General features: G+C 45.9%; 1 protein-coding gene across 1 annotated transcript in view; it reads right to left on the reverse strand.

The window, feature by feature from the left end:
* Window positions 1-18,015, reverse strand: part of LOC126106698 (G-protein coupled receptor moody) — a 105,262-nt gene that overhangs the window by 57,797 nt on the left and 29,450 nt on the right. Inside the window, exons 2-3 of the mRNA XM_049913078.1 lie at window positions 8,404-8,614; window positions 5,921-6,074 (exon numbers count right to left, since the gene is read on the reverse strand). Coding sequence (XP_049769035.1) covers window positions 5,921-6,074; window positions 8,404-8,614 — 365 coding nt within the window. The remainder of the gene's footprint in view (window positions 1-5,920; window positions 6,075-8,403; window positions 8,615-18,015) is intronic.

The following is an 18,015-nucleotide window of genomic DNA, read 5'->3' on the forward strand; positions in this document are numbered from 1 at the left end:
GGAGATATGATGTTTACTGGATTCCTGATATTCACGGTACACTCGTGAAATGGTCGTACGGGAAAGTCCCCACGTCATCGCTACCTCGGAGATGCTGTGTCCCATCGCTCGTGCGCCGACTGCAACACCAAAATGCCTCAAATCTTAGTAACCTGCCGTTGTAGCAGCGCTAACCGATCTAACAACTACACACCAGTCACTTGTTGTCTTACACAGGCGTTTCCGACCGCAATGCCATATTCTGCCTGTTTACATATCACTGTATTCGATTACACTTGCCTATACCAGTTTCTTTGGCGCTTCAGTGCATATTGTTGTGGTCTTCTGGCGCGATTTCTTTGCTACGGCTCTCCAAGTTGCTCCATCCTTAGTCAAACTGAGCAACAAATGTCTCCTCTCCACACTAAATTCGGTACCTCTTCATTAATTATCCGCTCTACCTCTTACCTAATCTTCAACATTATTTCTAACGCCACATATCAAGAGTTCACAGACACTTCTTTGGTCTGTCTTGTTTATCGTCGACAACATAACGCTACATCACACAAATACATTGGCGTGCAAAACTTTAGGACGATAGTAACTTTCGCATAGCTCGATGAAACTTGGACCATACGGAGGCAGAACTGCTACAGTATAGTACGGAAGGCAACAGAAGGAAATACGCAATGGGACGAACAGGAACGACACTTTGATTGAAAGTCAATAATTACAGCCTAGTTACCGTGATTTATGATGGCCTCCAGGACATGCTTCTCAGTAGCGTGTCAGATCGCCACAGGCAAACATGCCTTGCAACGCGATAGAAGACAGGTATGGGGGTTTCATTCCTCCAACAGAGTAACACTGACCGCTGAGTGTACCGTGTCAGTACGCCCACGCAATATTATGCTTCCCCACACCGTAACAGCAAGGCCGCCAAAACTATAGTGTTCGGTTTTGTGTTTCCTCCTACCGCCAGTGAGATAGCCCAGCATTATCGAACATGACCGTACCGGAGATCCCGGTATTATGGGATGGGGAGTCACAAAGTGCGTGTGCGTAGTCTGAACACGGAACACTGACAGCTCAATGTTATTGTGACACCGTATTTCCGCATGTGCGTCATTCCAGGGTTGCATTCGGCCGTGACTTCATTTTTATGGATGGGAATGAGCCACTAAGGAGATTGAGTTCTTGGAACGAGAGGATATTTCTGCACCTACATGGATACTCTGCAAATTACATTTAAATGCCTGGCAGAGGGTTCATCGAACCACCCTCAAAGTAATTCTCTCTTATTCGAATCTTGTACAATGTGCGGGAGAAAGAAACACCTATCCCGTTCCGTGCGAGCTCTGATTTTTCTTATGTCATTATGATGATCGTTTCTCGCTATGTAGGTCGGCGCCAGCAAAACATTTTCGCATTCGGAGGAGAAAATTGGTGATTGAAATTTCGTAAGAGGACTCTGCCGCAACGAAAAACGCCTTTGTTTTAGTGATGTTCACTCCAAATCCTGCATCATTTCAGTGACACTCTCTCCTCTGTCTCGCGGTAGTACAAAACGTGCTGCCCTTCTCTGAACTTCACCGAGCGGGGTGGCGCAGTGGTTAGACACTGGACTCGCATTCGGGAGGACGACGGTTCAATCCCGCGTCCGGCCATCTTGATTTAGGTTTTCCGTGATTTCCCTAAATCACTCCAGGCAAATTCCGGGATGGTTCCTCTGAAAGGGCACGGCCGACATCCTTCCCTAATCCGATGAGACCGATGACCACGCTGTCTGGTCTCCTTCCCCAAAACAACTTCTCTGAACTTCCTCGATGTACTCCGTCAGTCGTGTCTGGTAAGGATCCCACACCGCGCAGCAGTACTCCAAAAGAGGGCGGCTGAGCGTACTGTTGGCTGTCCAGTACATCTGCTACAGTATTGCTAGCCTTCCCCACAACGTTTCCCGTGTGTTCCTTCCAGTTTAAGTTGTTCGTAATTGTAATTCATAGGTATTTAGTTGAATTTGCGGCCTTTAGATTTGACCGACTTATGGTGTAACAGAAGATTAATGCACTTCCTTTAGCACTCATGTGGATGACCTCACACTTTTCATTATTTAGGATCAACTGCCAATTTTTGCACCATAGAGATGTCTTTCCTAAATCGTTTTGCAATTTGTCTTGATCTTCTGATGACTTTACTAGTCGGTAAACAACAGCGTCATCTGCAAACAACCTAAGACGGAGGCTCAGATTGTCTCACATATCGTTTATACGGATGAGGAACAGCAAAGGGCCTATAACACTACCTTGGGGAACACCAGAAATCACTTCTGTTTTACTCGACGACTTTCCGTCAATTACTACGAACTGTGACCTATCTGACAGGAAACCACGAATCCAGTCACATAAATGAGACGATATTCCATAAGCACGCTATTTCACTACGAGCCGCTTGTGTGGTACAGTGTCGAAAGCCTTCTGGAAATCTAGAAATCAACGGAATCAATTGGAAATCCCTCGTCAATAGCACTTAACACTTCATGTGAATAAACAGCTAGTTTTGTTTCACAAGAGCGCTGTTTTCTAAATCCGTGTTGACCGTGTGCCAATAGACCGTTCTCCTCGAGGTAATTCATAATGTTCGAACACAACATCCAAAATCCAGCTGCAGATCGACGTTAATGATATAGGTCTGTAATTTAGTGGATTATTCCTATTACCTTTCTGTGTAACTTTCCAGTCTTCGGCTACGGATCTTTCGTCGAGCGAATGGACTGGCCTAGCCATTACCTCGACTTAAATGTCATTGACCACGTGTGCGATGCGTGTTGAAACACGTCTACGTGTACCAACAGCACTGTTGGAGGAACGCAACTCTTACCAACCTCGTGCTCAGTATGGGAATACGTTGCAGAGCCTGCGCTGGCGTCCTCGGTGATCACAAACCCTATTAAGGACCACATCCTGCCTTCTGGAATATCCAGGAGGCCACCATAAATCGCGGCGCCTTCAGTGCGTAATACTTCTGGGCTTACAGCCACCATATTCGATTACATAAAAGCTCTTCTTAGAGCAGCTGAGAATACAGCAGTGGCAAGGTGACGTAATGTCGTGTGAGGTACCGATGACGGATGGCTTGTTCGGCACGGGTATCGTGAGAAAGACCGCCGAAATTGTGGTCCTTCTCCGCTATTGGCTGGTGCGTTCGGTAGTTGCGCTCCAAAATGGTAATCTTCTGTTATTAATATTAGACAAACTAAACAGCGTATTTACTTACATTTCAATTTAAAGCAACTCTCGCTATCATTCTATTATTTCTCAAGTATTGATAATCAGCAGAATAACAAACAACACCTAAACGAAAAGGCAGACGAAGCACTTCGGTGGTCTTCTGTTCGCGGCTAACAATATGGCGGGCAAAGTGGTTCGGCTGTAAGATCAGAGCTGTTTCGGCAGTCGGAGGACAGCCATGTTTTCTGCCGCGGCCGGCATCGGGTTAAGATTTTATTATCAATGTATGGTTATTTGGACATGTAGTTGAGGACAGTGTGATAGGAATTACGGAAATTCTGTCTCGAAATCTGGCAGAAAATCCAAAGACTTTCCGGTCATACATAAAGCACACCAGTGGCAAGACGCAATCAATAATAACAACGGTGAAGAGTTATTGAACACGGTTTTCCGAAACTGCTTCACCAAAGAAGACGAAGTAAATATTCCAGTCGACAACTACTGCCAAGGTGAGAAACATAGAAGTAGATATCCTCGGAGTAACGAAGCAGCTTAAATCACTTAATAAAGGCAAGGCCTCCGGTCCACATTCTATACCAGTCAGGTTCCTCTCAGAGTATGCTGATAAAATAGCTCCATATTTAGCAATTGTATACAACCACTCGCTCACAGAAAGATCCGTACCTAAAAACTGGAAAATTGCTCAAGTCACATTAATACGCAAACAGGGAAGTAGGAGTAATCCGCTGAATTACAGGCCTATATCACTGACGTCGATATATCACTAACGTCGATTGATCACATATTTTTAGATTTCCAGAAGGCTTTCGACACCGTTCCTCACAAGTGTCTTCTAATCATACTGCGTGCCTACGGAGTATCGCCTCAGTTGTACGACTGGATTCGTGATTTCCTGTCAGAAAGGTCACAGTTCGTAGTAATAGACGAGAAGTCATCGAGTAAAACAGAAGTAATATCCAGCGTTCCCCAAGGAAGTGTTATAGGCTCTCTGTTGTTCCTGATCTATATTAACGACATAGGACACAATCTGAGTAGCCGTCTTGGATTGTTTGCAGATGACGCTGTCATTTACCGTCTTGTTAAGTCATCAGATGATCAAAACGACTTACAAAATGATTTAGATAAGATATCTGTATGGTGCGAAAAGTGGCAACTGACCCTGAATAAGGAAAAGTGTGTGGTTATTCACGTTTAGTACTAAAAGAAATCCGCTAAATTTCGATTACGCGATAAGTCGCACAAATCTGAAGGCTGTAAATTCAACTACATACTTAGGGATTACAGTTACAAATAACATATCACATAGATAATATTGTGGGTAGAGCAAACCAAGACTGCGATTTATTGGCAGAACACTTAAAAGGTGCAACAGGCCTACTAAGGAGACTGCTCACACCACGCTTGTCCGCCCTGTTCTGGAGTACTGCTGTGCGGTGTGGGATCCGCATCAGGTGGGACTGACGAATGACATCGAAAAAGTACAAAGAAGGGCAAGCTCGTTTTGTATTATGGCGAAATAGAGGAGATAGTGCCACAGACATGATACAGGAATTGGAGTGGCAATCATTAAAACAAAGGCGTTTTTTGTTGCGACGGGATCTCCTCATGAAATTTCTATCACCAGTTTTCTCCTCCGACTGCGAAAACATTCTGTTGGCACCCACCTACATAGCGAGAAATGATCATCACGACCTCTGCCAGGCACTTTATTGTGAATAGCAGAGTAAGCACGTAGATATAGATCAAATACGCAGCTCATTATTTTGCTCAAGAATGAAAATAACTTGTGACTCTACAGTGGAATGTAATTGTGCAGTTTCTCGGGTTCGGCCCACAAAAAACGAGTGGCGTCTGATATAAACAAACTAGTCGGACACGTAATTGTTCACACCGTACCAGTTGCTCACTAAGAATTTCGTACAGCTTCAAGATAACTGATTCATGAACTTGTGTTGTTTTCTGCGCAGGGGACAACTGTAGAAGACTGCCGGTTGGCGAAAATTGGTTAGAACTTATGGCAGTGGTAGTAAATACGCGCTTCGGGTGTCCTGCTGCCTTAGTACAAGTGAGATCATTGTCACATCTGTGGTAACACAGAGGAGGAGTGAAGGGGAGAGAATTTTGAGGGAAGGGGTTTTTTATACGCACGTATATATCACTTCACTTTCTCTGCCTCCATTTTTAAACTTGCTGTAAGTGTGATCATTGTCTTAGAATAAAAGTGTGGTTTCTGATAGTCTTATTGCGTATTTCCTTGTTATCTTTCCTTCTATGCCGTAGCTGTTCTTTCTGTGTGTGGCCCAAGTTTTATCGAGCTGCGTAACTTGGGGGTGACAGATCATACGGAAGTTGCCGTTGACCTCAAGTTCTGCACATCATTGTACTTTACCCTATATTACGCCAAAAGGCAGCTTTACGTGAAGCACAGCAGTGACGACTGAGGTAATTTAAATAAGTAAAATACATTACTGACTGGAGGAAATATCTTTGTTACTGTAAGACAGGAGAGCATCACCGGCAACGGTGACCATGTGAAAAGTGGCGTCAGCAGTTCAGTGTAATATGCATTTGGAATAGAACTCGGTCTGCGAGAAATAAGAACTGAGCACTGTTATCCGGAACATTCGTAGCGTTAACCTGAAGACGAGCTGAGGCTCGAAACGTGTAGATGCGAGGCTGTGGGGGCGACTTACCGGAGGAGGAGAGGGCGGCGTCGGCCTTCCTGGAGGCGGCGGTGCCGCCCCCGCTGTTGGCGGAGGCGGCCGCCACGCTGGAGCCGCCCCCGCGGGGTCCGCGCGACTTGAGCGCCGTCTTGCGCACGATGTAGAAGATGCGCGCGTAGCACACCTGCGGGCACAGTCGAGCGAGGAAGAATGAGATGCGACTTCGTTACAGACCACTGCGACGCTGCAGGACAGGATGAGGAAGGAAACGGTTGTATCCACCCTGGCATTTGTCTTAAGCAGTTTAAGGTGCGATGCCGATTCCAACTACTACGATCTGTTGCAAGAGACAGTCAACACTCCAAATAAAAATGACTTTGTCAGAAGTGTAGGAGACCATGGGCGCCAGAGTTAGAAACGTTCCAGCTGAAAATGTACAGGATGTAACTGGAGATACCTTTGTTGGCGACTGAACAGCATTACATCAGTATTTACTTCATTCGCAGACCATCAGGAGTAGTAGCTTTTAGGTTTGGCAAGAGCAAGACGTTGACATTTATTTTCCCTGGGCAACACGTTAGGTACTGAAGTATGGGAACAATTGTCTGTTCTGAAAGGCGTGGTCCACTTAACAGTGCTGTTACGACCAGGTAGTAAATAATGTGAGTGTTGGACGCGAATAAAAACTAACGCACTGAAGGGGGTACAAAACTATTAAGAAACCAATGATCACAATATCTGCACTTATACCCCTAAGAACCTGTATGATATAGGAAACAGTGGAAAGGAAAATAGAAATAGAAAATGCATATTACCACGAGACTTCTCATTTATAATAAATAAATTTTTCCGATATATGATACACTGAATGACCTGGGCTGAAAGAGAACAACAGTCGATAAGATGACTTACTTTTTTGGCAATCAGAAAACAGCTGCACATAACATGCACAGATGTGACAGTAGACCGGGGGGGGGGGGGCGCCGAACTTAATGCAGATCATTATTTGTTAATGGCAGTGACACATGTTAAAACAAGATGGACGAAGAACAATGCTTCTAAAAACCATGAGTTCAGGAAATGGAAAACATATGCACTAAAATAAAATCCCAGAAAGGATGATTATGGGAACAGACTCAATACACTGTGTGATAAAACACAAGAAAGTCGAGATTTGGAGGACTGGGAAAACATTAAAACTGTTACAGAGCAGGCAGCTGCAGATGGTCTAGGACATCCAAGTTAAAAACAAAGATTGGAATGGCGACGTAAATAGTTTGATCAAGAGGAGAAAAAGAGGCATATTTTGAAACTGATAAGCAACAGGATAACTGAAAATAGAGAAGAATGTAAAAATTATCTCAAGAAGTATGTTGGTAAATTAATCAAGAAAGCCGGTATATCATTTAGGTAGTATAAAATGATCTCCAGGAATTTACCTGTAAATTAATGATCTTGAATAGAAGTGATAAATGGGTCACAATGGCTAGACTACTATCACAAACTTTCGCAACAGGAGACGATACAAATAAAGCTCCAGATGATGTGCGAGGAGGAGTCGAAGAGGGATAGCAGTAGATGGAATAGAAATGGACTCCAAAGACGCGAATTGTACGACAAAAAATAGAAACACATTGGACAGTGATGGAACTAGCACGGACCTGATTGAATATGCATCTCCAACAATGAAATACAGACTTCGCAACTATATTAACAGAAGCTGAACAAATAAGAAAATTTCAGAAGGCTGGAAGTTAGCTACAATATTTCCCATTTACAGGAAAGGAGCGTGAAGTAACTGCGAAAATTGTAGGGGCATCTTTCTGCCAAACATGGGGTATAAAGTTTATTCATAAACGAGGACACAGAGACAACCAGGAATTGTTGAAAATATTTTGCTAGAGAGGAAAACGGGCTTTAGGAAAGGTGGAATGCTGACATCAGAGAGGAACTCGGACAGAAAAGCCTCAGTAAGCAGATTAGGGAATATACAATCTACTGGAGGGGCCATGTCAAAAGAATGGAAGACGACAGAATACCAAAATTAATGACGAATTATTTCCCAGTGGGCAGACGATATTTAAGAAGACTGAGGAAAAGGTGGAAAGATATAGTTTAAACCGAGGAGGTGTAAAAGGCAGATGCCTAATATATGCAGAAAGAAGAAGAGGGATAGTCCAATGTTGCAGCTGTGGCGTGTTCGGAAGTACTGCGGAGAAAGGGGAGAAGGACGAAGAAGATTAGGTGTAGAAAGTAGGAAAAAAGTAGAAAAGGTGAGACTGAAGAGGAAAATGGGGAAGAAAAGGGAAAAGGGGGAGGAAAGAGTTAGGGGAGAAATATGAGAGAGGAAGAGGATAAGAGAGATGGTGATGGGAGGTTAAGAACTGTTGGAGGGAGAGGACAAAAAGTTAATTACGTAGTTCGTATTCACTGAAATTCCTTTACAGAGTAAAGACCATCTTATCCTGTGGGCTCACACCAGGCAGTAGCCAAGAATGAGTTGGCGTACTTACCACGATGACGATGCAGGGTATGACGAAGGCGACGATGAAGAGGAACTCCTTGGGCGTGCGCCCGTTGTGGTCGTGCAGGATGGTGCACGACCCCACCTTGTCGTCGAGCCCGAAGCGGCCCCAGACGCCGAGCCACGTGGGCACCAGCGCGCCGAAGCCCAGCAGCCACGTGGACGCCACCATCAGCGCCAGCCACCGCCGCCGGTACAGCCTGCACACACGGACACCGCTAGCGTTGGGGGAACGCTCTCTGCCTACAGGGGAACCTCCCCAATCGCACCCCTCTCAGATTTAGTTATCAGTTGGCACAGCGGACAGGACTTGAAAAACTGAACACAGATCAATCGAGAAAACAGGAAGAAGTTGTGTGGAACTATGAAAAAAAATCAGCAAATTTTACAAACTGAGTAGTCCATGTGCAAGATAGGCAACATCAAGGATAGTGTAAGTTCAGGAGCGCCGTGGTCCCGTGGTTAGCGTGAGAAACTGCGGAACGAGACGTCCTTGGTTCAAGTCTTCCCTCGAGTGAAAAGTTTGCTTTCTTTATTTTCGCAAAGTTATGATCTGTCTGTTCGTTCATTGACGTCTCTGTTCACTGTAATAAGTTAAATGTCTGTGTTTTGCGACCGCACTTCAAAACCGTGCGATTAGTAGACGAAAGGACGTGCCTCCCCGATGGGAACATCTCACGTATTTAATGCACTCTCGTCCAAAGTAGCGAACAGTCAACAGGGAGCCTCGTTAGCAGGAATACTCTCTCTTCCGTGCGCTGTAGTCGACTGACGTCGTGTGTTTCGAGGTTTGTTTAGGTGTAGCGTCCCCATACTACGGCGCAGTTATCTTGCATCGGAGGGACAGATAATAATTGTCTGAAAATAAAAAATTAAACTTTTCACTCGAGGGAAGACTTGAACCAAGGACCACTCGTTCCACAGCTGCTTACGCTAAACACGGGACCACGGCGCTCCTCCGTTCACATTATCCTTGATGTTGTCTGTCTTGCGCATGGACTATTCAGATTGTCTGTTTTGCTTATTTTTTTCATAGTTCCACACAACTTCTTCCTGTTTTCTCGATTGATCTGTGTTCAGTTTTTCAAGGCCTATCCGCCGTGCTAACTTATAACTAAATCTGAGGGGGGTGCGATGGGGAGGTTCCCTTGTTAGGCCAAAGTTGATGTGTCAAAGAAAATATAGGGCCTCGCCGTAGATCTGATCATAAAAGTCGTTCGTCTTCTGTTCACTGCAGTGTGAAATGTAACCGCTTGGAACGCTGGCGTCGCTACAGCTATATGATGTGTGTCTAGTGTGTCTGCAAACATGGCTTCAAAGTTGGTGTGTTCCTTCGAATCATTTTTTTAAATAAACCTGCTTCGACTAGGTTGGGGGTTAAGCAAGGGGCACAGTGCATGCTATTAACTGTGTGTTGATGGAGAGTGGAATATGCCGCAGGCGACTTCATATCCACAATCACAACTGCAACCATCCACTTCTACATGTAGAAACATCCAGGCAGCTTTTCAGCAAGCCGGAATAAAGGATGCGGTCACACTCAAAAATAAAAAAAAGGTCGAATGGAAAGCTAAGAAAGAATTTTTTAACTCTGCATGCCACAAGTTATAAAGAGCATCTGTTTCGTACTTTTTATGAATTTTGTAGTTGTTGGAACACTAATTCCATTAATTAAACTATTCAAAAATAAAAATAGTTCTTATTGCCCATCGTCACACATTCCCGCGTCACGTTTCCGGAATTACTTTGGTTAACGTGCAATGTGCTATTCCGGCGCTATGTTCTAGAGTAGCTCTCTCCCGTATCAAAAAATTGCAGAGTCACAGTTGGCCTGTCTTCTGCACACATAGCATTTCTCAAGAAAGTATTCTGTTTTGTAATATGAGAAGCCACTTGGCTGAGCAAATTCTGAAATACACTCTCATCATTTGTAAGTAATTTATATAAGACTTGACGTCCTCCATTTGCAGCTCTCGTAACAAATTTTGCTGAATGCTTCTACTATCTCGAAGTACGAGGTGCATTCAAGTTCTAAGGCCTCCGATTTCTTTTCTAATTAACTACGCACCCGAAATCGATGAAACTGGCGTTACTTCTCGACGTATCCGCCCTGCAGACGTACACATTTTTCACAACGCTGACGCCATGATTCCATGGCAGCGGCGAAGGCTTCTTTAGGAGTCTGTTTTGAGCACTGGAAAATCGCTGAGGCAATAGCAGCACGGCTGGTGAATGTGCGGCCACGGAGAGTGTCTTTCATTGTTGGAAAAAGCCAAAACTCACTAGGAGCCAGGTCAGGTTTGTAGGGAGCATGAGGAATCACTTCAAAGTTGTTATCACGAAGAAACTGTTGCGTAACGTTAGCTCGATGTGCGGGTGCGTTATCTCGGTGAAACAGCACACGCGCAGCCCTTCCCGGACGTTTTTGTTGCAGTGCAGGAAGGAATTTGTTCTTCAAAACATTTTCGTAGGATGCACCTGTTACCGTAGTGCCCTTTGGAGCGCAATGGGTAAGGATTACGCCCTCGCTGTCCCAGAACATGGACACCGTCATTTTTTCAGCACTGGCGGTTACCCGAAATTTTTTTGGTGGCGGTGAATCTGTGTGCTTTCATTGAGCTCTTTGTTTCTGGATTGAAAAATGGCATCCACGTCTCATCCATTGTCACAACCGTCGAAAAGAAAGTCCCATTCATGCTGTCGTTGCGCGTCAACATTGCTTGGCAACATGCCACACGGGCGGCCATGTGGTCGTCCGTCAGCATTCGTGGCACCCACCTGGATGACACTTTTCGCATTTTCAGGTCCTCATGCAGGATAGTGTGCACAGAACCCACAGAAATGCCAACTCTGGAGGCGATCTGTTCAACAGTCATTCGGCGATTCCCCAAAACAATTCTCTCCACTTTCTCGATCATGTCGTCAGACCGGCTTGTGCGAGCCCTAGGTTGTTTCGGTTTGTTGTCACACCATGTTCTGCCTTCATTAAACTGTCGCACCCTCGAACGCACTTTCGACACATCCATAACTCCATCACCACATGTCTCCTTCAACTGTCGATGAATTTCAATTGGTTTCATACCACGCAAATTCAGAAAACGAATGATTGCACGCTGTTCAAGTAAGGAAAACGTGGCCATTTTAAGTATTTAAAACAGTTCTCATTCTCGCCGCTGGCGGTAAAATTCCATCTGCCGTACGGTGCTGCCATCTCTGGGACGTATTGACAATGAACGCAGCCTCATTTTAAAACAATGCGCATGTTTCTATCTCTTTCCAGTCCGGAGAAAAAAAATCGGAGGCCTTAGAACTTGAAAGCACCTCGTAATACCTATGACTTCCTCCAAGTATGTTTCCTTTTTTCCCGCCGCGTTTCTTCCAAATACACACACAGTGCAGTTGTGGTAGTGGCAATTGCAGCGCGTAATAACGAGTTGTTGTCAGCCATCTTGAAATTTTACGAAACATATGACGACATTGTAATACCCCTTTTTACGAGACGTCAAAGATCTTTGTCAAAAATATTTCACTAATATTTGATCATAAATTTTTCTCAAACAAATGTGGTAGTGTAATACCGGCCTTACCGGAGCGATGGACAGGTCAGCATCTCATCTCTGACCTTTCGCCTGGAGCTCCGCCCGAACATCTTCAGAGGTCTGCTTTCTCTATGGCGGCTGGTTGTTGTTTGCTGTCATTACATGTGGTATGAAAGGAAGTCAATCAATTCATGATCACAGATTAATGACAATTCTTAGGAACTCGCTTGTGGCGGCCCTCCAATTGTATCTCGCCTTAAAAAAGCCTTGCATGTTGGGAAACATTCTGACGACTGCTAAGTAAATCTCAAGATCATTACCAGGCCACAAAACACCACCTCGGCGAAAGTATGTATCGCGATTTCGGTAACAGCCAGTTTCTCTCGACCTTAGAAATATGTGAGATCAAATATAATTCTGAAATAATTTATATATTTGAAATGTCATATACGAGCAAAATTAAAGACATGACTCACATAACTCGCAAATACAGCGAGGGAAAAACGATTAGTTTATATGCCTCTGTATGAGCTCTAATTTCTCGTATCTCATGTCCCTGGTCCTTAGGCGGAATGTATGTTTGCGGCAGTCGCATCGTTGTGCAGTCAGCTTCAAACGCAGGTTCTCTGAATTTTCTAAATAGTGTTCCTCGAAAAGATCGTCACCTTCCCTCAGTCATTCCCATTAGAGTTACCGGGACAATTGCGTGTTGTTCCAACCTACCAGTAACAAACCTTCAAGCCCCCCTCTGAATTGCTTCAATGTCCTCCTTTAATCCGACCTGGTACGGATCCCAAACACTTGAACAGTACTCAAGAATACATAGCACCAGCGTCCTATATGCGGTCTCCTTTACAGGTGAACCACATTTTCCTAAAATTCTCCGAGCAGACCGTAGTCGGCCATTCGCCTTCCCTACCAAAGTTCTCATGGTCAAACTGTAATCACCTTTTCCTTCTTGTTCTTCTTCTTCTTCTTCAAAAGTCAGAAACTGTCCAATAGCAAGATGTGTCGTCGTTTGGATGGTCTTTCTTTCAAACCGAATGATGAGTGCCACAGTGGTCATAATTTTACACACATCAATAAAAGTTTTGCATCAATAAAAGTTTTGCATCAACCCGTTATTTCTAAATTCATAGCACAGAAAGCCAAAAATTTGCTCTCAGGTATGTGTACACTACTGGCCATTAAAATTGCTACACCACGAAGATGACGTGCTACAGACGCGAAATTTGACCGACAGGAAGAAGATGCTGTGATATGCAAATGTTTAGCTTTTCAGAGCATTCACACAAGGATGGCGCCGGTGGCGACACCTACAACGTGCTGACATGAGGAAAGTTTCGAACAGATTTCTCTTACACAAACAGCAGTTGACCGGCGTTGCCTGGTGAAACGTTGTTGTGAGAAATGCGTACCATCACGTTTCCGACTTTGGTAAAGGTTGGATTGTAGCCTATAGCGATTGCGGTTTATCGTATCGCGACATTGCTGCTCGCGTTGGTCGAGATCCAATGACTGTTGGCAGAATATGGAATCGGTGGGTTCAGGAGGGTAATACGGAACGCCGTGCTGGATTCCAACGGCCTCGTACCACTAGCAGTCGAGATGACAGGCATCTTATCCGCATGACTGTAACGGATCGTGCAGCCACGTCTCGATCCCTGAGTCAACAGAATTGGACGTTTGCAAGACAACAACCATCTGCGCGAACAGTTCGACGACGTTTGCAGCAGCTCAGACTATCAGTTCGGAAACCGTGGCTGCGTTTACCCTTGACGCTGGATCACAGACAGGAGCGCCTGCGATGGTGTACTGAACGAGGAACCTGGGTGCACGAATGGCAAAACGTCATTTTTTCGGATGAATCCAGGTTCTGTTTACAGCATGGTGATGGTCGCATCCGTGTTTAGCGACATCGCGGTGCACATTGGAAGCGTGTAATCGTCATCGCCATACTGGCGTATCACATGGCGTGATGGTATGGGGTGCCATCGGTTACACGTCTCGGTCACCTCTTGTTCGCATTGACGGCACTTTGAACAGTGGACGTTACATTTCCGATGTGTTACGACCCGTGGCTCTACCCTTCATTCGATCCCTGCGAAACCCTGCATTTCAGCAGGATAATGCACGACCGCACGTTGCAGGTCCTGTACGGGCCTTTCTGGATACAGAAAATGTTCGACTGCTGCCCTGGCCAGCACATTCTCCAGATCTCTCACCAACTGAAAACATCTGGTCAATGGTGGCCAAGCAACTGGCTCGTCACAATACGCCAGTCACTACTCTTGATAAACTGTGGTATCGTGTTGAAGCTGCATGGACAGCTGTACCTGTCCACGCCATCCAAACTCTGTTTGACTCGATGCCCAGGCATATGAAAGCCATTATTACGGCCAGAGGTGGTTGTTCTGGGTACTGATTTCTCAGGATCTATGCACCCAAATTGCGTGAAAACGTAATCACATGTCAGTTCTAGTATAATATATTTGTCCAATGAATACCCGTTTATTATCTGCATTTATTCTTTGTGTAGCAATTTTAAAGGCCAGTAGTGTATAATTTACAAGTAGCGTGTCAGAATAAAATTAGTTCGAAGAACTTGTGTGACGAAAAAATCGTCTGTCTCCTACGAGACGGTAGTTGTGAGCAACGTCAATACGTGATGGAATACTCCTCCGGTCGGAAATAAGCTTGAATTAGTCGTGGCATACCATCGACGAGATCACCAGGCCAGACCTGCTCCAGATTGTCCCACTCTTCTTCAATGGCGATTCTGTATAAGCCGCGTTGTCAACGTCCAGAAACAGCTCGTTATGTTCAGTTGGCCTTCTGCCCGGAGAACAGGTGGGGCAATGCATCCTGATGAGATCCTAGCATGCTGGAGGACCGTGTTGACAATAAAAGTACGACGAGCAGAGAACCTCGGCCCTATACGGAAAGCAGTGAGACGCCCCTCGACAACAACGAGAAGTGTACGGTGGCCCCATGTGGTGCGCCACAGAGCATCACTGCGCCGCCACCTCGTTGCACGTGTGAAACACAGAGTTGGAGCCGTTCTACACTCCTGGAAATGTAAAAAAAAAACACATTGACACCGGTGTGTCAGACCCACCATACTTGCTCCGGACACTGCGAGAGGGCTGTACAAGCAATGATCACACGCACGGCACAGCGGACACACCAGGAACCGCGGTGTTGGCCGTCGAATGGCGTCAGTGTCAGCCAGTTTGCCGTGGCATACGGAGCTCCATCGCAGTCTTTAACACTGGTAGCATGCAGCGACAGCGTGGACGTGAACCGTATGTGCAGCAAGGGCGTATAGTGGGCATGCGGGAGGCCGGGTGGACGTACCGCCGAATTGCTCAACACGTGGGGCGTGAGGTCTCCACAGTACATCGATGTTGTCGCCAGTGGTCGGCGGAAGGTGCACGTGCCCGTCGACCTGGGACCGGACCGCAGCGACGCACGGATGCACGCCAAGACCGTAGGATCCTACGCAGTGCCGTAGGGGACCGCACCGCCACTTCCCAGCAAATTAGGGACACTGTTGCTCCTGGGGTATCGGCGAGGACCATTCGCAACCGTCTCCATGAAGCTGGGCTACGGTCCCGCACACCGTTAGGCCGTCTTCCGCTCACGCCCCAACATCGTGCAGCCCGCCTCCAGTGGTGTCGCGACAGGCGTGAATGGAGGGACGAATGGAGACGTGTCGTCTTCAGCGATGAGAGTCGCTTCTGCCTTGGTGCCAATGATGGTCGTATGCCGTGTTTGGCGCCGTGCAGGTGAGCGCCACAATGAGGACTGCATACGACCGAGGCACACAGGGCCAACATCCGGAATCATGGTGTGGGGAGCGATCTCCTACACTGGCCGTACACCACTGGTGATCGTCGTGCACGGTACATCCAAACCGTCATCGAACCCATCGTTCTACCATTCCTAGACCGGCAAGGGAACTTGCTGTTCCAACTGGACAAATCACGTTCGCATGTATCCCGTGCCACCCAACGTGCTCTAGAAGGTGTAAGTCAACTACCCTGGCCAGCAAGATCTCCGGATCTGTCCCCCATTGAGCATGTTTGGGACTGGATGAAGCGTCGTCTCACGCGGTCTGCACGTCCAGCACGAACGCTGGTCCAACTGAGGCGCCAGGTGGAAATGGCATGGCAAGCCGTTCCACAGGACTACATCCAGCATATCTACGATCGTCTCCATGGGAGAATAGCAGCCTGCATTGCTGCGAAAGGTGGATATACACTGTACTAGTGCCGACATTGTGCATGCTCTGTTGCCTGTGTCTATGTGCCTGTGGTTCTGTCAGTGTGATCATGTGATGTATCTGACCCCAGGAATGTGTCAATAAAGTTTCCCCTTCCTGGGACAATGAATTCACGGTGTTCTTATTTCAATTTCCAGGAGTGTATATTACTGGGCTGTCTCAGATAATTTGGGTCCAGACGGATCCAAGTTTCGTCGGTGAGAAACACTCGACGCCAATCCTGCACGATTTCTTTTCCATCTGTAACCGAGTCCGTGGACTTGCGGTGTACGGCTCGGTTCTCGCTGTGGTAGCCGGGAATGTAGACGCGCATCGTGCAATCGTCTCCCCAACACTTTGATGCGATACGTGACGTCCAACGCCGAATTCAGTCCACGGTTCGTTTGACTGAAAAGTCGTTCATATCGACGGTCCTCTGCACGTATCCCACAGGGACGGCCTGTGCGGTTACAGTCTTGAACACTACCTGTCAACTGGAACCGATTCCGTGTCCGCACCGCGTCACTTTGACTCCGATGCACACATCGAGCAACTTCCCTCGTCGATTAGCCTTCTGTGCGTGACGTGATGATGCGCACCCCGTCATCGGCCGCCGGTGTCCTGCATGGCACGACGGACGTTGGCTCTGATCCTTCCACGGACGTCTCTGTTGCGCCCCTACTGCTTTATTCGCAAGTGAAACTCTGCAATCCACTGGAGCGTGTTCCACCTGTAGGTAGCGCTCATTGGAACTGTGTGAGTATATTTACAAGCAACGTCAGGGATTACCTTCCGATCGGTACAGGAACAGTCTCAATAGCAACACACGTGTACGACGTATCGGGATTAGAGATTATATTCAGTTTTCGCTCCATATATCCAAAAATGAGCTCGTGGGTGTGGAACATGTCAGAAAGTTTAACACAAAAACATTTGAATATAATATTCACTACCCTGATCATTTGTCAGGAGATTATCAAAATAGGTGAATACATTACAGTAAATGGGAATTGCTAATATTTACATTATTAATACACTGTCAGAATGAAACGTAGTTATGAACTTTTTATAAATCCATCATACACAAAATACCTAATCTTGCCTGTTGTGACCAAGTGGTGTCAAAACTGAAATCTAAAAGACATTTTTACTTAAGCTGCTGTAACAGTCCCTGTTAGAATATTCATCTATAGAGTAGAAGGAATTGCCTATTAAAAAGTCTTTCAAACTCTGTTTAAACCGTGCCGTATCTGAAATCAACTTTTTAATGTAGCTGGCAATTGATTGAGAACGTGTGTTCCTGAATATTAGTCCAATGTAAATGATTTTAGGTCTTTATGTAGATTTTTAATGATACTATGTATTGAGCTATTGGTTGGAAACAGAGATACATGCATAACTTTTGTTACTGTGTGTATGTTTTCACGCGATGTCAGTATATGTTTTTACAGACGCTGGTTTTCCAAATTTATCTGTCCAGTGACACTCATCGCGTATGTTCAAGCTGTAATTTCCCCACACGAACTTGCCAGCTTCATTTCCCCGAACTGACAGGCATTTTTTGCTTGTTGGGAGGACTGCAACGGGGAAAGCTGAGCTTCGTGATGCCAACTGGAGTGAGAAATAGCGGCTGTAACGTCTGACAGCGTTCCGGTATGGACAAAGACATGCCCTTCCATAGCGCATCAAGTAGGGTCGTCATTGTCCACAGTGTGATGGTTAAATCTTCTGCTTCATTGGACCATAACAGTCATATGGCAAGGTGGGTACCTTGCGGTATATGGCGGAGGGTACTTCT

This window comes from Schistocerca cancellata, chromosome 10 (genome assembly GCF_023864275.1).
Source record: "Schistocerca cancellata isolate TAMUIC-IGC-003103 chromosome 10, iqSchCanc2.1, whole genome shotgun sequence".
Taxonomy (NCBI): Eukaryota; Metazoa; Arthropoda; class Insecta; order Orthoptera; family Acrididae; genus Schistocerca; species Schistocerca cancellata.